Source organism: Etheostoma spectabile, chromosome 21, assembly GCF_008692095.1.
Source record: "Etheostoma spectabile isolate EspeVRDwgs_2016 chromosome 21, UIUC_Espe_1.0, whole genome shotgun sequence".
NCBI lineage: Eukaryota > Metazoa > Chordata > Actinopteri > Perciformes > Percidae > Etheostoma > Etheostoma spectabile.
The window spans coordinates 10848655-10872230 of NC_045753.1; the positions used below are offsets into that span (position 1 = coordinate 10848655).

The 23576-nt window shown below is 40.8% G+C and overlaps 1 protein-coding gene across 6 annotated transcripts in view; it reads right to left on the reverse strand.

Moving 5' to 3' along the window:
- Positions 1-23576, reverse strand: part of baiap2b (BAR/IMD domain containing adaptor protein 2b) — an 82149-nt gene that overhangs the window by 17414 nt on the left and 41159 nt on the right. For 3 of the 6 annotated variants that reach the window (XM_032501850.1, XM_032501848.1, XM_032501853.1), the window contains exons 4-8: positions 16871-16882; positions 15539-15600; positions 13671-13742; positions 12327-12464; positions 2172-2324 (exon numbers count right to left, since the gene is read on the reverse strand). In XM_032501850.1, coding sequence (XP_032357741.1) covers positions 2172-2324; positions 12327-12464; positions 13671-13742; positions 15539-15600; positions 16871-16882 — 437 coding nt within the window. The remainder of the gene's footprint in view (positions 1-2171; positions 2325-12326; positions 12465-13670; positions 13743-15538; positions 15601-16870; positions 16883-23576) is intronic. The other 3 variants (XM_032501852.1, XM_032501849.1, XM_032501854.1) reach the window with 1 other exon arrangement.

The following is a 23576-nucleotide window of genomic DNA, read 5'->3' on the forward strand; positions in this document are numbered from 1 at the left end:
TCTTATTGTTGTTATTATTGTTATTTTGTTGTCTTTACACTTTTAACTTGTCTTTTTTGACTTGTCTTTTTTATCTATTTTTTGTTTCTTTATTCTTGCTAAAACTGCTGCTGGAATTTTCAATTTTCTCGCGGAAGTCATCCCAAAAGGATTAATAAAGAGAAGTCTAAGTCTACACCAAAAGCAATCACCTACGGCAACCTAGTGACACCCTAGCAAGGTCCCTGAGCACTGAGATTGTATGTAACAACCCCCTATGATCACTTTAGCAACACCTTAGTAAAATGTAACCCAAGCATGTTTTGCTCCAGCAGCAAGAACAATTACTGGCTTAGCTGTGCACATTTAACCCGTCTAATTTAAGATTGGGGCTGCAACTAATGACTATTCTCATTATCAACTAACTAACCAACAATTATTTTCTCAATTAAATCGATTAGTTTCTAAAATGTCATTATATTGTGAAAAATATACAGGTAGGATTATATAAACTGTATATACAATTTCCCACAGCCCAAGGTGAAATATTCTAATTCCTTGTTTTTTTGCATAACCAACAATGCAAATCTCAAATAAACTACATTAATCATAAATGTTAGAAAGAAAAGCATTACATCTTCCCATTGGAGAAGACGGAACAAGAGAAAAACTGTAGCACATAACCAGATATCAAAATTGCTGTCAGTTATTTTCCTATCTATTAACAAACATAGGAGTATATTCAAGAGCCAATGGTACTTTGCAACCAGTTAAATGTATTTTTTACTTTTGTTTATGCATCATTGGATCAGTAGTTTGTGTTATGTTTGTGCTTCCTCCCTCTGTCTATCAATCACTCATTCAGACACGTTCACACCCACATGCAGTAAGTGAACCGAGTGTTCCTGCAGAAGTAGGTCATTTTCTCTGCTGCTGCCTCCCCACTTCACCCTCCTCCTCACCCACTCACCCTCCATCTCTCTCGCTTCTCTTTACCACTCCACATTTCCCCAGTGTGAAGGGTTGAGAGTAGGGTAGGACATGATTTTCTTATCAGTTTCTTGGATAAAATAAAACTCCTGACGAGCAATCTCCCAGCTGCACTCATGCATGTGAAAAGCAGAAAACCGTTTCCTAAATGAAATGGAAGAATAAATGCAGAATTTAACCGTGTTGGAAAACAAACTATTCTTATTATCCTTAGAATAAGGAAATTTCCCAGAGCCACAACAGTATCAACAAGCAGCCTTATTTTCAGCTACCTGATACCTATGCAACAAAGTACATTACCAAAATGCTGTTAAAACAATGATTATAAATAACCGGACATCACCAAATTGATGACTTTAATTGAGCACTGTGACAGCCTAAAAGGAGGTGAGCAGAGGACGAGATGCGGGGTGAATGCTGAAAGGCTGACGCTGCCCTGGATTGCTGGTTTGAATGTGTAAGAAGAAGTAGGAATAGTTGAGGGTTGAATTAGTATGAATGTCATTGAATTGTTTAATAATACCCATAATGTTTTAAAGATGTGGTGTAAAGTTTCACTTTATCAGTTTTTTTTTACAGAAATAAGAGTTCCCCCAGCCTGCCTATGCCTATAAAAGAGACTTCAGATACAGTATTAGGGACCACTAAGGTCTATATAAAAGAGACTTCAGATACAGTATTAGGGACCACTAAGGTCTATATGAAAGAGACTTCAGATACAGTATTAGGAGACCACTAAGGTCTATATAAAAGAGACTTCAGATACAGTATTAGGGGACCACTAAGGTCTACATAAAAGAGACTTCAGATACAGTATTAGGGTACCACTAAGGTCTATATAAAAGAGACTTCAGATACAGTATTAGGGGACCACTAAGGTCTATATAAAAGAGACTTCAGATACAGTATTAGGGTACCACTAAGGTCTATATAAAAGAGACTTCAGATACAGTATTAGGGTACCACTAAGGTCTATATAAAAGAGACTTCAGATACAGTATTAGGGGACCACTAAGGCCTAAAAGCATCCAAAAAGCAGCATGGCCTGAGTCTGAAAATTGGGAGATGTGTGGGAATCTCAATCAGCTGTGTTGAATATTTTAGTGTGAATGGGAATAAAAAGTTGTATGAAACTTTGCCATGACATCACCAACAAACGAAGAAGCAGAGGAAGGCTGTTGGCTGAAGCCGTTCCCTCTCACCTTGTTGTGGTAGACGCTGCCGTTCTTGGCTACGGCACATTGGCGGTCCACCAGGAAGCAGTACCTCCTCCTCTCCTCGGACAGAGCGTTCTTGTAGCCCTCAGCGATGTAGTTGTCCAGCTCACTCTGCTTATTGCTGATGGCCTCCACATACTGCAGAGAGGAACGTAAAAAAAGGATGGCCTGTTAAAAACATGGTGTGAAGAAAGTCTCTCTCATTTCGGACATGCATTTTCTAGGGTAAAGCTTTAAAGAAGTTCCTTTTAATTTGTACATTACCTATTGCTCCAAAACTGAAAGATTTACCTCATATATTCCATGCACAAGCTTTTACACCTAAATGTGAATGTTTGAAAGAGTGAAAGAGTCACTGTAAAATGACATCTAAAACACTCAACAGTAACATATCTTCCTATGAACTATGTCCTGATTATTCTAGATAATTTCGAGACCTTTGAGGACCACAAACTAAATTCGATAATGTAAATTGGGTTGAATCAAACCCTCCATAACTGAGGTTTTGAATGACTTCTGGAGATGATGGACGGTATTTGAATGGCTTTTTATGAACGGACTCTGCCGTTTTAAACTAAATCAGGCATCATACACCACAAACATGACACAAACAAATTGGGCTTTGAAAGTCAAATCGCTGTGCATTTGGAAAATGCCACAGCACATCAGACCTGGAAACCATGGATTAGAACAAAAGAAGTCTGATCATAGATGTGTCTATTACAATAGTCAAAAGTTGTGCTTTTCCAGGACAAAGCCAGCCAATATCCCTTAGCTCCAGGAAACAACAACAACCTTTGAGCTAGCAAGCTACACACTGAAAAAGGCAAGTTTTTGAAGAGGTTTTGGATCATGTACCACGGCAGGCCTGCTTGATTCTTTCAGTCTATGGATAATTTTGGAAAGCTTAATAAAGGATATATTTATGACATTTACTCTCTATCCAGGAAGTTTTGGGACCTATTGGCGGTGATTTTCTATGGACGAAGTACACACGGCGATACACTGGAACGATCAAATGAGGTTTACTAATGTATCAGCTGATTTAAATATCTCACGTTACTGTATTGTGTCTACAGTTAACTTCATTTAATACTGTAGGCTATATGGTTTTATTTTGCGAGGTGCAAATATTTCATTAAAACAAGTTCCTTCATGAGACTATTTTGCAGAGCCACCGTCGCTGTGTCCAAGTCGACTGTGATTGGTTTTAAAGAAATGCAAATTGTATCTCAGAATGTATCTGCGGCGTAGCCAGACTTTAGTCCACAGGGTTGTGGAGATAGGTCTGGCAATGCAAGACTTATGATGTGATAAAGGTGACTGGTGCCATTATTTCCTGTGGCTGAATGCCAGCTCCTGCTTCTCCAATCCTACCCCCCTCACCCTTCTGCTGCCTCCGACTTTAAAACCCATTTCACCTTCCACTCCTTCAATGACTCAGCCCACAGACTCCTCTAAGAATGAATTAAGGTACAGGACATCTCCTCTCTGTCAAACAAGTGGAACCACATATCCACGTCTAGCCTCACTTTGACACACTAGACACGCACAAACACAAAAGGCAGAGTGTTGTGATCCCCCACTCGATCCTCGGGTTCACTTACGTAACTGAAAAAGTTTCAAGATTCCCACGGTGTTGAATAATGAGAAACAGCCTTCTCTGAGTGTCAGACAGCGCTGAGGTGTTGATGACCGCGGCTGGGTTGTTTTGCAGAGAAAGTAAGCCGCCTACGCACTGGCACATGTGCCTGTCTGGGCCAACTGACACCCGTTCTGTTAAAGGCTAAAGACGGGATGAAGAAAACTAACTGGTGGCGGTGAGATATGAATTTAAATGAGGGACCCAACGCTGTGCTGTAATCACATCACATATTAAGCATAACCAGAGGTGCTAATTAGGAAATAAATCACGCATTCGTTATTACACGTTTGCCTAAACAACAAACTAATGAAATGTATTTAAAGGGTCTGTCTGCAATGATTTCTAACTATGTATGTAAATCTTCACACACACACAACAACTAACAAGTAAGATAAAGATGGAAAGAACACAAGCATGGTTTGTTGTTGACAGCTGGTAATTCAACATTCCTTTCATTGTCATTCAGAGGAAGACAGAAATGTGTAAAGCATGAACGAAATTATGAGCATGGCTCCTTTAAAAACGTTTTAGTTCGAACTAAACTCACTTTACATCTCCTCACTTTAGTCTGACATTAACATTAATTGAAAATGTATAATAAATCAGCAAGATAGTTGAAGGCTTCATGGGGAATTCTTCAGATTATCTAATAAAAGTCTCATGGTAAAAAGTAAAAGGACGTTGCAGTGTTTGAGGCTATGGTTTGGTTTCTATTGGCGCTTCTTAGCTTCATGAATACTGTTATATCAATTTTGGGTTCTGTGGAAAATCTGAAGACTTTCCATAAACTTTCCTCAATCCAACTGCCTCTCTGCTTCGCCTCCCCCTCAGTCTATATTTCACCTTTAAGTCATTTTCATACAGACGACAGCCTTCCACTGATCGACTGATAACTATAATGACCCATTGGCCCAGGATGAGGGAACAGGGAGGAGGAGACCGAGGCTGCAGGCCCTCAGCATTAATGTTATCCTTTCCCTCTTCAATACAGAATGACTACAGACACATTAATCCTCATCAGCATTAAATACAAGGTGGAGCAGAGTCATAAAATACTGACGCCATTACTTTACTGTGAACTATTTGATAATTATCTCAGTCTAAATATCCTGGCACTTACTTTAATTTTCCCCATTTAAAAGTTCATATTAGATATACAAATTAGTAAATGAACCTGAACTGTTTTATGTTATAACACACTCTTCCTGAATGGAGTCTGATCCTCCAATGAGTGAAAGCTGAGTTAATTTACTCCTGGAGTGGTAAGCACTCTTTTCTTTTACATTTTAGTCCAAGTTAAGTTAAGTTAAACCACCTTTTTAATGTAATTCAATTTTATTTATAGTATCAAATCATAACAAGAGTTATCTCGAGACACTTTACAGATAGAGTAGATCTAGACCACACTCTATAATTCATAAAGTCCCAATTTTTCGGTTGTTTTTCTCTTGAATCAAGCTTTTAAGAACTCACAGTGGTTACATACATATATACAAACTATCTTAGAGTATTGTATTTAACCCTTGTGTTGTCTTCCTGTCAAAATTGAAAATCAACACTTTTTTTCAATGTTTTTCACTTTTTGATGTTTTCAACATTACGTAACACTAACTTATTAACTTTAGTTTTACAGTCATTTTTTGAATTTATGGTCAATAAATAAAGAAATTCTACATAATGGTTGAGTTAGAAAAGCATAAATTAGGAGGTTTATTACAATTGGGTAGGTGAAAAGAACATTGATATAGGTAAACGGGTCAATTTGACCCAAGGACAATATGAGGGTTAAAGAGGGAAAGGTGTGTAACAATAACATTTGATTACTGTAATTTATCAGCCGAGACATTCTGTTGTACGTTTTCTGGAGGAATGAGGGCAAATGGCATTTAGTATTTTCCAGTTTTCCCTATGATTTAGGGGAATATTCATAAACATGCCTTCTGTAGTAGTAGTAGGTTTCTGTGGTGGGAAACGTTGTGAATGTACTGATGGGCCACATGGAGGAGCCACAGTGCAACACCTGTCCAATGATTTTATTATTTATTAATACATACTGTGTGGACATGTTTATATTCTTGTTATTCTTGTATATCTTTTTTATATTTAGAGATTGTGTGACATGCACAAACAACATCATGACAAATTCCTTGTATGTATAAAAAACGTACTTTGCAATAAAAGCCTTTTCTGATTCTGAATATCTCTTCATCTCTGATCCTCCAGGGTCTGACCTTCAGAGGTTTTAAATCAAAGAGCAACCGGAAGAGACGTTAAAGGAAATCATCTGCCAGAAAGTGGCCATTTGGCAGAAACAAAAGAACAATTTCTAAGAGCTTAACCAGGTCATTTAAGTGGGCGCACCATGGCTGAATGTGCACTGATCACCCACAGTGAAATATGAAACGGTGACAAGTGAAGAGGAAGATGAAGACCACTTATTAGTCATGCAAACGGCGGAGGTGGAGAGGCTTTCAGAAAAAAATACACCCAGCGAATGACCGTGTTGATCAGATTCAGACCAGCAGGCGGAGGAAAGGGGGGCCGCGGGGGATCTGTCAATCACTAGAGAGTGACTGACAGACAGACAGTGACATGGGGGGGGGAAGAAAAAATAATAGGTGGTTTACCCGGACGTTGAACCGTGTTCTGAATTCCTCGTGATTATATAACCTTCCTAAATTGCATAGGCGTAGATTTCTTCCATGTAGAAGAGGTAGATTTGTCCCCCTCAAAAACATGATCGGTTTTGAGATAATAAGTCCACGTTGTCACTTTCTTGTCTTATATAAATAAGTGTTTTTCAATGTTTTCAGTGGTTTACTAATAGAGCAGCTTTGTATGAAAGAAGGGAAGTTTGGGGTTTCCTGCTGGAGCTGCTCCTCCTGCGACCCGATACCGGATAAGCGGACGAAGATGGATGGATGGACGGATGGATGGACGGATGGATGGATGGATGGATGGATGGATGGAAGAATTGTATACCAAACCTACGCCCTTGGTGAAATACCTTGTGAGCTCTGACAGGGAAACTAAACCCCAGATCTTCAGTCTCTTTGCTCATTCCTCACGTCTGTATTCCCTTTTGTCTTCATAAAAGCTCAGTTTTTTGGGTCGGCAGCTTATTAAAACTTAAGTCATGGGTTATTTATGCTGTTGGTAGTGAATATTCCCATCCCCACACAGCAGCTTTAAGGCATTTTCCTGTTCACACAAGTCAATGGAGAGCAGTCAATATGTCCACCACTTCAGTCTAGACTGGTATTTCCCCACAGAATAAATCCTAAGGACTTTGGTGATCTTTTCCTCTAGTGCCACCATGAGGTCTGAATCATCTCACCCCTTCTTATTGTTCTCTTTGGTACACAAACACAGCTCTCATCTTATGACGTGCGACCATCTCCTCTGATCTCATCCCGTTTAAAAAACAACAACACATCAGGATCCAGGAACTAGGCAGGTGGAAACTGTTTTCACACATGTCTCACACAAGAGAGGAATTCCCACTCTCTCTTCCATTCAACTTAACTTCCTTCTCGTGATGGGATGATAATTGTGTGTTTAGATTGGTGTTATTACACTGCACTCGCGTGTTGGGAACGACAAAATGATGCAGTTATGTGTTAATATCAGTTAGTTGCAATGTTGCTTCCCACTGGGAAATATCTCCTCAAGAAGTATTCAAAGGTCTGAAAGCATAGGTGTACCCCCCCCCCAAAAAAAATAGTCTAAACTGGCTAGTGCTTAAAGAGGTAAACAATGCAGAAAGTAGCAAAGATTAGAGGAAAATGTAAAAAAATAAGCAATATTTCATGTTTATTTTTGTCTTATTTTCTAGAGCAGTCATTGTCCCGGGACCCCTTAACTTGACTAAATTAACAAAGTCTTAATTCACGCTGTTAGAGAATACTACGTGCCAGTCAACTAACTGAATTAACTGATAGTTTAAGCAATAATCAGGATGTCTAATGTAATTGCATTTCTTCTTAAGACAGAAAAACTAGAGACGTCTGCAGAACATGATGCAGTGGAAGTGAATCATCTAAAGCCACAAACTACCCGTTTCTACCAAGAAATATACATTACATTACATGTCATTTAGCTGATACCTTTATCCAAAGCGACTTACAAATCACTATTTATGTCAGAGGTTGCACGCCTATGGAGCAACTAGGGGTTAAATGTCTTGCTCAGGGACACTCTGGTGATGTATCGTTGACGTATCCCAGTGGGATTCAAACCCAGGTCTCATATCTACTGCACCATCGCCACCCCCAAATGTCCCAGGAGAGTTATCAGACTGTTCAGTGGCAGCAGCTCAGTGCTTCATGGCCCCTGAGGGACACCGTTGGAAACGGGTGACTTTCCATCACCTACAGTTTCAATACCAACAGAAATTTATGAGCGGGAGTGAATGGCGATGACTTTATCCAGTGATGGGTTCTTTGTTCTTGCCGCTCCAAAAGGCATCAATGAGCTGTTGCTTCGCATTATACCTCGTAGTGTAGAAGTAACAACACATCCACACAGGCAGGCTTTCAGCCTTTGCACAAAACATGGTGTATTTTGTAAGTAATCCGACAAATACATACATAATTGTATGTTCAAAAAGGCAAATCTGTCTTCTTATTGTTGGCTGTAAGAGAAGAGAGCTTGTGTCCGGGAGGTCGTCGGTTCAATCCCCAGACCAACAGAATAAAATCAGGGTGGGGGAAGTGAAAGAGCAGTTCTTGTCCTTCCCTCATTACCACCACTGAGGTGCCCTTGAGCAAGGCCCTTAACCTCAGAACCTGCTCAGTGGCAGCAGATCTGACTGTGGTTGTACTGGGCAGCGTCCAGGTATGAATGTGGAACTGTGTGAATGTGATCAGGGCGTTCCTGCAAAAGAGAGGCTTCCTCTCAATGACCCTTCCTTGAATCATAAAGGTTTTTTAAAAGTCTCACAGTGGAGGGCCTGCCAAGACCTGGTTCTCATGAGGGCCAATATGATGCACTTTAATCATGGCTTCCTTCTTTTGATGGGATGATAACTGTGTGTCTAGATTGCTGTTACCACTCTGCACTCGTGTGTTGGGAACCACTAAATAATGTAAGGTGTTAATATTAGTTGCAATGTGGCGTCCCAATGGGAAATATCTCCTGGAGAAGTTTCCACAGGCCTGAACGTGCAAGAATCTGGCAACCTCAACCAACTAGCTCCCTCCGTACATCCACATGCTACTCTGGAGGGCCACAGCTAGGGCTGCAACTAAGGCTTATTTACATTGTCTATTCATTTCTTAAAAAATGGATTTGTTGTTTGGTCTCTAAAATGTCAGAAACATGTGCATCAGTGTTTCCCAAAAAGCCCAAGATGAAGTCCTCAAATGTCTCGTTTTGTCCTCAACTCAAAAGATATTCAGTTTGCTGTCCCAGAGGAGAGAAGAAACTAGAAGATATTCACATTTAACAAGATGACAGAGAACTTTGACTTTTTTCCATAAAAATTACTCAACCCAATAATCAAAATAGTTGGCGATTAAATTAACAGCTGACAACTGATCGATGTATCCCTAACCCACGCTAACACACAGCTGATAAGCCGTTAAAGCCCAGAGTAACTGCAGGACTTTGAAGTTCCTGTGCTGTTGTTCCTCAGCGCTTCACGTATTGATTTTCGTACCGACCGGCCCCGACCGGCCCTTTCACGCTCCACCAGCCATCCATTAACGCAACACCAACAATTACACAATAACCCCCCCCCCCCGCTGCTTCGGCGGAGCGCTGTGGGCCTCTGGTACAGCCCTTAACCTCTGACACCATGTTTCCTCTGCTCTGCCATGATGAGACACAACCATACGGTGGTATGGAAGCCACTGTATGATATGGCTCGTACTGTGTGTATAGAGTTTTTACTAAAGTGTTTATTACTACATTTTGTTGTTTCAAAATGATAATTTTCCCATTACGTGATCCAGATTCAGATTTTGACTCTATCCTATGAGGCTTTTTTAAATTATGTTAAAACATGTTTTTATGAATACTTTAAATTTTACTTTTATCCAATTTTGGCAAAATAACATTAAAAGATTCCTAACCAATAGCCATTGAGCTCAAGACTCATAAATTCATTAGAATTTAAAAGACATCGCTCTTATTCCTCCCCAGTCTTCATCTTGTCAATAAGCCTGTAAACAATCCAGCTCAACACTGGCATTAATTTTACTTTTTTTTTTTAAAAGATACATTTCTATATTGTGTTACTGTACTACTCTACGTGCTTCTGTAGATTGCACCCTAGGGCCAAACAAAGGTCCTAAATTAAATTTAAAACCCTTTCTTGCTATCCCCTACTGTATTCCTATCTCATGTCTGTTGAAGGGCCACAGTGGAGCAGCAGGTGAGTGCATTTCTTCAGCGTACGACATCAGCGGTCAAAGCCTCGTGTTCCCCGTGCCTCCATTGTAAGCTCAATTATTCGCTATCGACACCTGAAGCGCTGACAAGGCAGAAATGTAATCAGCCACAGATTGAGCCTATCGCAGATAACGGAGGTATTTGTCCTGTCGCCCCAGACAGGAACCCGCTGAAGGCGAGAAGGACTTGCGTGAGTCAGCAGACCGTTCAGCTGTTGGAACATACTGAACATTTCAGGTTAAAAATCGGACTAAAATCAATCAGGTTTTTGTCATTGCCATCCAGATTAAAGCCCATTACTGTCACACCACACACACACACACACACACACACACACACACACACACACACACACACACACAAGTCCTCATCCTTCTTTCCTTTGTCTCCCTTGTCGCTCTCGCTCAGCGTCTCAGCAGCTGATTGGACAGACACCACATCGCAGCAGCGTCTCCTGCGCAGGTTGTGTAAGAGAACGCCTACAGACGAGGGCACAGAGACACTGTCTCCTCACGCCTTCGCTCAAGCAATTACCTGAACATGAGAGATATATATACGTCTCGCTCAACTCGACCCAGTCGCCTGTCTTAGATGTAATAAACAAACGTTATGTAATAAAGATTAAAGTGCAGCCGCTGATGAAATCGATTTAAATAGTCAACAAAAGTCAACGTTTTGGAAGCACAAAAAGTTACAAAGTACATGCGGTCAAGATTAAACACTGCGTTTTAAATATATATATTCTCATGTTATTTTGTTCAATATTGATCAAATCGACTTATTTATCTGTTCTGAATTTACTTTAAAAAGAGATGTTTTTCAAGTTTTTAAGGCTCAAGTGGTATCTGAGATTACGGTGATTACTGTAATGGAAAATCACATATTTGTCTTTTAACATATGACTCCTAACACATGTCTTTACCTCTGTTTTGATGTATGGACTCTGACTTTTTTCTAAAGTGCAGAGACTGGCTTTTCTTTACTTCCCATTTCGGTCCCAGATATGGAGGTCAGAGGTCAGATGGACTGATAGTCAGAAGGGTTAATGTTAATTTTACTCCCTCCCTCTTGCTGTCAGCTTGTTAGAAGGTTAATAAGCAAGTGGTTCTCCAAGATTTTTTGTTCATTCCAGGGATGCACCAAATCCAGGATTCGGCTGAACGTTGGGCTTTTTGACGGCGTTCGGTTTCTGCTGAACCTCAGATTTTAATTTTCACCGAACCCAATGTTTGCACTACCCACGCTGCGCTGATCGACGTCCCATTCAGCTCAGCACGTCCCATCTCATCAGCACGTCCCGGATTACCAGACGCACTGAAGCTCAAATCCCCTCAGGAGGAGGGGGGGGGGAGCAGAGTGTGTGCTACACTGAAGAATCAGCAGGTGTTCACTAAAAGCAAATTCTTTGTCAGAATATAGGTGAATGATGACAATAGACAGGAAATAATGGCCCTAGCATCTATGATTTAAATTTTGCTGTACAATGAATTGTCACAGAAATAATTGCAATTGACAATATAATAGTCTCTGTCAGTCAATTAATAATAAAAACTTTATTGATAACTTTTAAAAAAGTAAGAAGTTTTGAATGAATTCCAATTCAATTTCATTCATAGTGTCAAATCACAACAGTTGTTGTCTCCGGACACTTTACAGATAGAGCAAGTGTAGACCACACTCTATAATTGACAGAGACCCAACAATTTCCCACGAGAAGCATTTTCCAGGATATGTCTTTTGGTTATATCACTGCTGTGTGACCCAGGTCGTCTCTGTATTATCATAAAACATTTTTTCTACCTGTATCCCCCCCTTGTCATTTTTGTTGCTATGTGTTTAGGCCCAAGTGCCTTGTTATTTTATTCAGTGGTCTTGCAGATGGCCATGAGGACGGTCTATGAGCCACAGAGCTAAGACCGCTGTTTTATTCTTTATTGATCCACAGAAACACCAGGAACTGTAGTCTGCATCATTCAAAACATCTGACACTTCAGCCTCCTACAGACATCTAGGGACATATTCAGTTTCACACACACACACACACACACACACACACACACACACACACACACACACACACACACACACACACACAAACTGACCTGCATCTCCTTGTCTCCATACTTGGACGGGTGCTTGCTGCCCTGGCTCTTCCTGCGCAGTTTTTTCAATTCTGCCTGGCACTTCTCCAAACTCTCCCCTTTGCTCTTATGCTCCATCTGGTACTTCTTCAGTGCAGCCTGAGGGGGGCAGCACATAGTCAGCAGGGCAGTGTCAGCATCCACAGATGATATTTGACAATGACATACATTCATTGGAAACTGCCCTGACAAGTGGTCGCCTTCTGTTTTATACCCGGATTGGTGCAGGATGGGGACTGGAGAACTGACGGAGGATAGTACCTTGTGAGTATGATGACTGGGCGAGAGCAAGTCCATCACAGAACTAACACTACTAACAGTATGTGTGGTGTTTGTGTATGTATACGATATACAGTCTCTGACAAACCGCTTGTAATGTAAAACATGAGGTCATTTAGTGGCTCTGTAGCTGATTTGCATTTTATGCAACAGAGGTTTTGACTGTAATAATCAGAATGACATCCATTGTGCTGGTACATCCCCTTTGTCAAATGATGACATGTTTCTGGGACTGATTCCAAACTTCTGATCACCATAAATTATGTTGTCTATTTTTTTTATTTTCTTGCAAAACTACTAATTTCAAAGGATGAGTCATGATTCACAGAGCAGAGTGGGAAGTGATTTATGTAACTTGCTGCAGTGGTTTGGGAAGCCGGTGGGAAATTATGGAGAGAGTTGAATGATTTTGCGAGAACACGGTTCATGTATTATCCAGAACTTCACTCCTCGAAGAGGGCCTAACTGACATGGAGCAGGGGCACTCAAGCACGTGGTGGGTCAGGTATGGGGTAGTCTGGATCAACGAAAGTACATTTCCAGGATAAAGCCTCATTTGTCCCTCACCTTCCACTCTGTGTTGCCGCCTAGCTGCGGGAAAACAACAAGTTGTAAAGAGAACTTGAAGCGTGCAACAAGGCAGGTCTGCTTGGTTCTTTGGGGGAACGATTGTAAAGACTTAAAAATAATATGTTTAGGGTGTTTCCTCTCTAACTGGGATGTTTTAAATCGAGATCGACGCACAAGTACAAGAAGCATAGATCCCAGCTTGAGGGTCTTTGGTTGCGGCGGATGGCCGCCCACCGAGAGCCAGGATCTATCTGGGGTTTCTGATAGTTAAACAGGAAGTTTTTCCTTGCCGCTGTCGCATTTAGAAGTGGTCTTTGTAAATTAAAGAACGAGGTCTGGACCCACGCTATCATTAAAGTGTCCTGAGGTAACTACTGTTATGATTTGACATGATAAATAAAGTTGAAATTAAAAGAGAACTGGCATATAACTTTCATCACAAAAAGGGAATCTCACGTTCAGGTAGCGTGCATCCAACTCGACCTTCTTCTCCAGCTCTGTGAGCAGCTCGTTGTGGAAAGACTTCAGCTGTGAGACACACAGGGACACACAAACCTCAAAAACAATGCGACAAACCCTAAATTAACTAAACCTCAAGTAATTACATGAACACAATCCCAACAGACTGTTTTCAAAAAAAGAATGTGGCGTTGCAGTGTTGTGGTGCAAGAATGACTTGGAGGGATGTATTTGTTTGCATCGGAAATGTCACACCCAAAGGATTATGGGAGGATGTCTGGCATGTAAATGCATGCCACAGTCATTGTTTATGTCTCTCTGCATGTATAGTATGTGTGCCTCTCTCTCTAAGTGTATGTGTGTGTAAGTTAAGTGTACAGTATTTTGCCAAAGAAACACACTTTACATGGCAAGCTATATTCGTAGACCCATAGAACACCTTTTCTTTTGAATTATAACAGCAAAAACTAATTTATTGTCGCATTTATTGACTTCTCACCATCTCTACTATCACCAGGATACTTCCTGTAACAGCAGGAACTCCACAGCATTGAGTTCATTACCTAGATATGTAGATACATTGGTTTTTACGGAAGAGGTTTGAACTGTGTTACACAAATTAGAATGTTTCTGCATGTAATCCTAATCTGTCTCCTTATAAGAGATAAGCATCTTGCCCAAAGCCCAATTTGAAAGTGATACTGCTGTAAATATGAATTGCCTTTGAACACAACACAAAAAGATGAGATGGTAAAATTTCTCTTTAAAACATACTTGGCATTATGATTAAAGAGAAGGCCCCTCACTATAAAACTCTTTTGGGGAAACTGATTGCTGCAATTTACATATTAGAATATCAGTAAACAAACCCTCATTAAGTGAAGCTTCTTCCTTCAGAAAATACAATTAAAACTACTCAAGTACAATAACAGCAAGAGATAGGCCGAGTATTGTCCCTGGCCGATTATCGGAGCCGTTTTATGGCAGTTTAGGGATAATCTGTATCAGCGTTTTATTTGCAGGATGACCAATAAAGTTAGGTTTCATTCACCACTGAGTCTGACTATCTGATGCTGCGTTCCAGGTGACCTGTAACCTGTGTTTTTTTCAACCTTTTGCCCTGGAACGACGGTAAAACCTGCCCGTGAACTCGTACCACATCGTTGTAATCACAGTTACAGTTTTTGACACATATAAACAACTATGGCGTCCCCCTGACGACGGCGGTTAACAGAGAGAAACAGAAATAAATAGGCAACATACAGGAACTCAGCACATTGTAATCAAAACGATACACATAGGATTGTGTACTACTACAGGTTATGTTTATTAAATGAAGCCAAAATACATCCCCAACTAAAAATCGCCAGTTTCAGCTAGCGTTAGCTAACGTCAGCGTTAGGTAGCTGCTAGCTAAAACTAGCTAACGTTAGGTTAGGTTTGTCGTGACTTTGCCTAAAAGGCTACTAAGTCGTGAGTTATGACTTGAAGTTGTAACTTATGGGCTAAAAACTGTGTCTGGAACGCAGAGCCACTCTCTGTTGCTGGGTAGTATTTGGAAAGTTTGTCATTTATTAAATATTGCAATAAATGCACATTGGTTCCACATATCACTTATCGGTTTGAATAACTTCTAATAAATCGGTGACGATATCAGCCTTGAAAAAGTAGTATTGGTCGATCCCTAGTAAGAGCAGTAGTCTATGTGTGAATGTAAGAGTGTGTCTTGCCGAGTATTACATTTTAAAAGATATGCTGTAATGTGGAGACTCTCAAAGTGAAAAGCCCACAATCTGTTTGACTCCCAACTGGTGGCTTAAGAAGTGCTGATATTAGCAACAGCACCGCCATCACCACATGCTCACCATCTCTTCAAGCTGGATCTGGATCTGTCTGTGCACTTCAGCCATCTGAAAGAGCACCTCCCCTGCAGAGAGAAGACAAAAGAAAGAAAGAAAGACAATGAAAAAAGAAAAGGGAGGGGAGAGAGAGAAAGAAAAGAGAGTGATATTGACTCTTTCCAACGTCTCTGAGAGCTACATACTGTACATCGTGCAATAAAAGACCATGCAGCCACACAGAACAGATGAGAGACAGGGTAGGGTGTTGATGGGGGGGGGGCAAGGCAATGGAGAAGATGAAACATCTGTTGTGATATTAACAAAGCAGACAAAACTTATCAAAAAGGTGACAAGACCAAAAGGACATAACGCAGCCCAGACAGAAAAATGATAAATCAAAAGAGCTAATCAATATTTTAAATACTGAACCCAAGGGTTGTCCAATGCTTACAACACCACTGCTAATTAGGATCGGGCATCGAGAACCGGTTCCAAATTTGGATGCCATTGGAATCGCATTGAATCTGATCATCGGTCCCAAAATTAGCGTGCAAGACGTTTGGTTTCCGTGGCGGCCACCGTATTTCCAGGCGTTTGTGAGGGGCGCTCTATAGTGTAGCTTTACTTTACGTTGCAAAAAAAAAAAAAACGATATGAACTGCAAATCACCACTGAATCAAAAAAAATATCTTACTTTCATCTGTGAAATACTACCACTACTACTACTAGGAGACACACTCTCGGAGCACCTTACCTTACCCTGCACACTGAATCCCTGGGTCAGTCCCGGCCCTGTCACTGCACGCGGCTCATAATTATACATCCCTTAGTACATTCATGTGGATTTTTAATTTTTTCATCCTGTTTATGATGTATGTGTATGTTGTGTGTGATGTCTTTCAGCTACTGGGACCTTGAATTCCCCCTTGGGGATCAATAAAGTATCTGTCTGTCTGTCTGTCTGTCTGTCTATCTATACAGTATGTCTATCTATCCATAAAGCAAGTGACCATTTCAACTCCACCCATCATTGAATCGCAATGGAGAATCGATATGAACCGGACTCTAAAGGAAGAATTGGAATCAGAAATCAAAGCGATGCCCAACCCTATTGCTAATAAACACACAGGAACAGTATAACATCTTTATGAATCAAGTATATATTAACATCAAGACATATGTGTTGTGCTAAAGCAGAACAGAGGGAGAAAAAAAAACACCAAAAAGCAGAACCCGAAAGACAAAAAAAGTTTTAAAGCTAAAAAAAAAATAAAAAAATAAAACAAAACATAAAGATAAGAAAGTTAAGGATGATTCATGCAGCCAGGGAGGTGCGTGTCGTTTTAAGATACCTACATGCTGCCTCCTCTGAATATGCAATGCATTGTAAAAAAAAAAAAGAAAACAAAAAGATCTAGTTTGAGCAAAGAACAGAGGGATAGAGACCTGGAGAGACAAAGACAGATCAAACTACCCCAAGAAAGATGAGACACAGGACAGGTTTTCACACAGAACAACACTCAGAGACAGGCAGTTAGTCGAACCCTGCGCTGTGTGCACAGTTTACGGCCCCACTGACGCGTATGGTCCCCGTGACAACTAACAACAATCGCCATTTTGCTGTGTACCAATCAGATGACCACTGCAATCGGTCCAATGGCCTTTCTATCTATCTATCTATCTATCTATCTATCTATCTATCTATCTATCTATCTATCTATCTATCTATCTATGATTGAACATTAGCTTAATCGCAAATTGAATCGTAACCGCAATACCAGGCAGAACATTTGCAATTACATTTTCCCCCCAAAATCATTCAGCCCTAAAAGAAATCTTTTGGTTTCCCTTTACTTGAAGGTATGTACAGAAGAGTGACATGACACTGTCATGAGCGTGTCATAAACATTATAAACAAATCCTAAACATTGATGACATAATGCTTCTTTTAGTAAGAGTCATTTGGTCTAACCCTAACTTGTCATGACAAAAACCAATGACTTTTACTAAAAGAAGCATTATGTCATCAATGTTTAGGATTTATTTATGTTTATGACACGTTCATGACAGTGTCATGTCACACTTGTGTACACACCTTCACGTAAAGAGTTATCAATTTTTTTTTTTTACATACCCAATTTCAAACAAAGAACCTCACGCTTGGTTGTTAAAAAGCTGTGACAAAGATATGTAATAAGTAGAGTTGGACTACTACATCCATATATACACAACGTCAGCTGATAAGGAACCTAGAAATATGTTTGAAGTCATTTGAATGTTTTTCTCCAGAGAGAACCGACAAGTTGGTTTTTATGCTGTTAAATCCACAGGACTAGGACCAGGACTAGGACCAGGACCAGGACCAGGACTAGTCCATCACCAGACCAAGCCGAGGTCAGTAGATTCGAGACTGAGCGTTGGTCTGGGGGGGTCTGCTCTGGATGTTCTACTGCACAAGAGGCGTGGCCAACGGGCATGGTTCAAATGAGTCTGTACGCAATTGGATAGTCCTTCAACCAATCAGATCAACGATTCAGGTGAAATCAAATCGCCGGCACAGTGGGCGGGGCTTACCCAGACTAGCACAGGACACAACTTTATCAAGATTCTTTCACAACAAAAACTTCAAAACATGTTTGGTGAAGATACATGTGTATGTGTCCCTTAAATACTGGTCAATTCATCTTTATACATTCTCAAATTGGTATCTCCCTTTAAAAATCCTGCATATTTCTAATCAAGCTCTAGTACTAGAGTAAGATATTTCATATTTAAGCACCATAAAAGATGACAGCAATAGTGAATAAAAGTCGTCTAATACTATTGTCATAACTGATAATTGTATTAATAACATATGAAACACAAAGTAAACACTTGATTCAAAAGAATATGGGTTAATTGTACATCAAAACATCTTATAAAACATCTTCTGTTGTTTCTTATTGCATATTTACCGACCTCTGGACGTCATATTGATGTATATATCAAGCAGGCTTCTCTACATCTAGAATAAATATGATGATTAGTAAACAGGGCTTGGTGCAGATGGGAAAATGACCACGGTGTAACACAGCTGCAGCAGCAGCACGAAGCGCTGAGAGCCAATTTATCCGAAATGAGCCCACTAATATGCATTAACGACACTCATCTGCCTCCTGCATAATGTGTGCGGACATCAGATAATGCACTTTAAGAGCATGGCTGACACGGAGGAACGCCGAGAGTGAGGTGTGCGGGTGCTGGCCGACCTGTGGACAGTGGACAGTCCGAGGGGGACACACAATGAGAGTGGGCTGTCTCAACAGGATTAATGGGCTCAATGGAAGGGCTGCAGTCTCAGAGACTCAGTTGAAGTAGAATGGATTTAGGAAAAGTTAGAATAGGATATGGGATGGAATTAAGTGTTTATTAACTTAAAGGTCCCATGACATGGTGCTTTTTAGATGATTTCATATAGACATAGTGGTCCCCTAATACTGTATCTGAAGTCTCTTTTATATAGACCTTAGTGGTCCCTAATACTGTATCTGAAGTCTCTTTATATAGATCTTAGTGGTCCCTAATACTGTATCTGAAGTCCTTTTTATATGACCTTAGTGGTCCTAATACTGTATCTGAAGTCTCTTTATATAGACCTAGTGGTCCTAATACTGTATCTGAAGTCTCTTTTATATAGACCTTAGTGGTCCCTAATACTGTATCTGAAGTCTCTTTTATATAGATCTTAGTGGTCCCTGATACTGTATCTGAAGTCTCTTTTATATAGACCTTAGTGGTCCCTAATACTGTATCTGAAGTCTCTTTTTTAGTAGAGTAATGGGTGGGCCAAATGCTCTGGGAGGGCAAAACAAAGAAAGGGGAGGTAATTTTGCCCCTTATGACCTCTTAAGTTCTACTTGAACATGGAGTCAGTTTCAGCAAATATTAAACAGAAAGTTAGTTTCATAAGGCTTACCTACTGCACCTTTAAGTTTGACGTGCTCGTAATTAACTTCACTACATTGCATTACATACATTACATGTATCTGATGGCTGAAGTTACTAGCTACTTTGTAGAGTGACATTCTACAGGAATTCAAGATGCGTCTCTGTGTTTCTTCCTTCCTTCTGTGTTTTTATCTTTGCTTCTATCTTTCCATCTGTGTGCATTCATGCCTCAGTAATGCTGGTTAGTAACTTAGCTCTGGGGAGCTTATTCCCCGGAGTCCTAGTGTTTTCTCGCCTCGTGGTTTTCCATGGATTGTGGTGGCACCTAAATAATGGTTGCAGCTGGTGCCGTGGTGACGCTCTTCGACCCGCTACGCCGTACTACGCCCTTTGCAGATGTAGGAAAACTAGGTAGGAAACATGTTTTTTGACCCGTGCACGCACAACACAAAGAAACAAGTTCTTGTTTGTTCAGATTTTAACACAACGCTTCAACAACACCATCCCACTTTACAGCCGCCTCCCCCGCCCCCCACCCATCTGCTTATGAAAATGCCGCGGCAGCTATAACGCTGCCGAAGCGTTTGACTGCCGCAGGACAGGGCATTAGGAGCAGCGAGGCAGATAAATGCACTGGCGTATACTTTCTAAAGTCTCCTTTGATTCTTGGTGTGCACCCAACACACACTCCATCCAACTCATTAATAAACAGCCACCGAGCATCGGCACACTACGGCAACTTGATCTCAGCCACAGGGAATCAGATAACTGTACTTTACAGACACACGTTAAAGACGGGGTGAATCGATAGGAGCCCAGAAAATAGAATATCAGGGGGCTTAGTCAAAGGTTTTTAATGCTATTTTCATTTTTTTCCGTTTTGTTTTTTGAAATATCTCTAAATATTCATTATTCAACTTCCATTCCATTGGGAAATACTGGACTTCTACCTGCTGGAGCTAAGCTGCTTACTGATAATCAGAGCTGATCACAACATCTGAGGCTTAGAGGGGAGTAAAGCACATTGTTGTCTGCACTCAGCATGCATGGGTCAATCAAATGCTACACAAATGTGGCTTTTGCCAACAAAAGACAGCCAAAATAAATAGGGAAACATCCCTTCAACAGCAAGCCGGACACAAATATTGTCTTTCCTCTTAGTCTGACAGTCATTGGGATTCGTCATGCCAGTGCCTACAAATGGAAACTAAATGCAGGATTTAAATTGAGTACATGACCATTTCATCATTCTGGCAAATTCTCAACCCAATTAAGCAAAAAAACAAAACAAAAAAAATAGGCACGTCATTGTTGTCTAATACTCACAAGATCCATCGTTAAGTCTAAGATTCAGAGGTTTACAGCACACGTGGAGGAGAAATTAGGTAAGCGCCTACGTAACAAAACAAAAAAAACAGCCTCCAAAACACGGCTCACAGAAATACATTGAGAATTACGGCTTGTGTATTAACCCTGGAAAACAAAAGTGGGGTTAAGTTCATTCTGAAAAAAACCTGCATCTTAAAACACCCCATGTGGTCTCAACCTACTCAGCTATCCAACAAGTGGACGAGTATGTGTCTATATATTCACACAGCGCACACGTGTGTGTGTGTGTGTGTGTGTGTGTGTGTGTGTAGAACAGGCCCATCACCCAGTGTGGCTAACACAAGGGCAGTGCTCACATCTGGGTATATTACCTTGGCTACTTTCCATACAACTCCGAGACTCAACAGAGGCAAAGAGAGAGAGAGAGAGAGAGAGAGAGAGAGCGCAACACAGTGAATGGCCGTTTTGACACAGGTGTTTCTTGCATCTCTGCAGGGACCGCGTTATAAGAGCCTGAAAGCAAACACAAGCAGCTCTAATCCCCCAGAATGCTCCAGTGGAGGGATTGCAAGGTGACGCGGGGAGATTTGTCCTCCTGAAAGCCACATGATTGACACCGTTATTGTTGTGCTCTTCTGGGTCCTTAATTTCTCTAAACACCGGCTGCATCTGTGTGCACTCAAACACACTCGAGGACACACATTTCCACTGCAGACAGTGTAATTCCTCATTAGTATTTACATTTTAAGCACCCAGTTGAATACCGAGTGACTTTTTGTTGCGAAACCAATTTATCCCAATTTTGTAAATCTGCAGAACATAATCCTGAACTGTGCTGGAAGAAATAAACAAAATGTTGTAAGCTAACCACACAGTCCCCATGTTCCTAAATATGAAATACAATAACAAATTCTGGCAATCTGACGGGTAAGCAATGCAGTCATGTCATAACTGGGCTCTGTTTGATATCTTTACTTCTACAGCATGTTGAAAAGAAAAATGAATCCTTTTAAAAAAAGGAAACAGGCTACGGAAGATCGATTGTAACGACTAGCTATACATAATCATTACAGGCTGGCTGATAGGGTGCAGAATGGAGACTGATTATCTGAGACCGCAGACACAAGCTGGAAACGAGGGATGAAAGGGACGAAGGAAGAGAGAACACAAGATGAAAAGAGAGATCCAATCTGAAAGCTTATTTTCTGTTTTGACAAACACAAAATGGAGCTCAGCCGGTCAATACGACCTCTGGCAACATCTAACGCAACATTTCTGGCTTCTAATTGTTTACCGCAGTGGAAAAGCGGCAAGTAAAGATTTTTTGTTTTTTTTTAAAACGATTTTCTTCAAGTAATCCATCACCTGGTCCATCCCTGTCACTGTTTGCCTCCACGGAGTTAGCACTTCTGTCCTGTACACACCTGGTTTTTAAAATGTGTTTCTGTGATGTGAACACAAGCGGACCGCCGAGACACATCGGCATCACATCTGTGTCTGTCCCGCGTCTCCAGATGTGTTCAGATTGCGTTAAGGCCTACGTCATTTTCGCCAGAAGGTCAAAGGCAGCGGAGGAAGAAGTATTCAGATCCTTCACTAAAGTATTAATATCACATTTAAAAAAATACTTAGTTACACGTTAAAGTCCTGCATTGAAAATGTAACTTAAGACGAGGTATGTAGAATAGAATAGAATGCCATTATCATCAGGAAAATGTACTTAAAAAAGTTAAAAGTACTCAATGCAGAAACATCCTCACATTGTAGAAAGTGTAAAGGATCCAAACAGTTGTGTGTGTGTTTGTGTGTGTGTGTGTGTGTGTGTGTGTGTGTGTGTGTGTGTGTGTGTGTGTGTGTGTGTGTGTGTGTGTGTGTGTGTGTGTGTGATGGTCTGATCATGTCAGCTGGACTCGTAGACCGTTATACAGTACTGTTGGCTAGTTTAATTTATAATAAAACATCAGATTGTATGTACTACCTGTGTTTTGTGTGCAGAAATCTTAATATGCAAAGTAACTAAAGCTGTCAGATGACTGTAGTGGAGTGAGGTGCCTGGAAAGAAAAGACTCAAGGTACCTCAAGTTTACTCTCGTGTTTAGCGCCGTCAACTTGTGATCATCGCCCAGATTTATTTTAAAACCGAGTGTTAACAGAGGGATTGACTCGCAAAAGGCAGCCGATCCAAATCAGGCTGGATCGAGGACTGCAGGCTTACAAACGGGTCACAAATAGAGGCTTTGTTGTGGTCTGACAGACGAGCTGCGGCTCAGGTGTAGACCGGTCAAATCGTTAGGTTGGTGGTTCGATCCCTGGCCCTGCAGTCCCATGTCCAAGTTTCTTTGGGCAAGACACTGAACCCCGAGTTGACCCCCGATGCTGCCCCTTCAGTGTGTAAATGTGTGTGAGTGTGTATCTGATGAACGGCCACAGTGTTTGAATGTGTGTGAATGAATTGGTTCCTGTACTACAGTATGTACAAGCGCTCTGAGTAGTCGTTAGGACTAGAAAGGGGCTACATACATGTAAATACGGTCCATTTACATTCACAAGATGAGTGTTTGAGGATTTACCGACAGCTTAGCAACTCAAAATGGTTACAAGCCAAACAAAGGGGCTGAAAAGTTACTATTTTCAGTTTTACAAACTGGGAATCCCACAGGAACAAAACTTAGGCATTTAAAACCTAAAAAAAACAATTTCACAATGTCTTTTTGTCTCTGTTGTCTCTTCATTTTATACTTTGAAAATGGCCAGAACAGCGTGTGTGTGTGTGTGTGTGTGTGTGTGTGTGTGTGTGTGTGTGTGT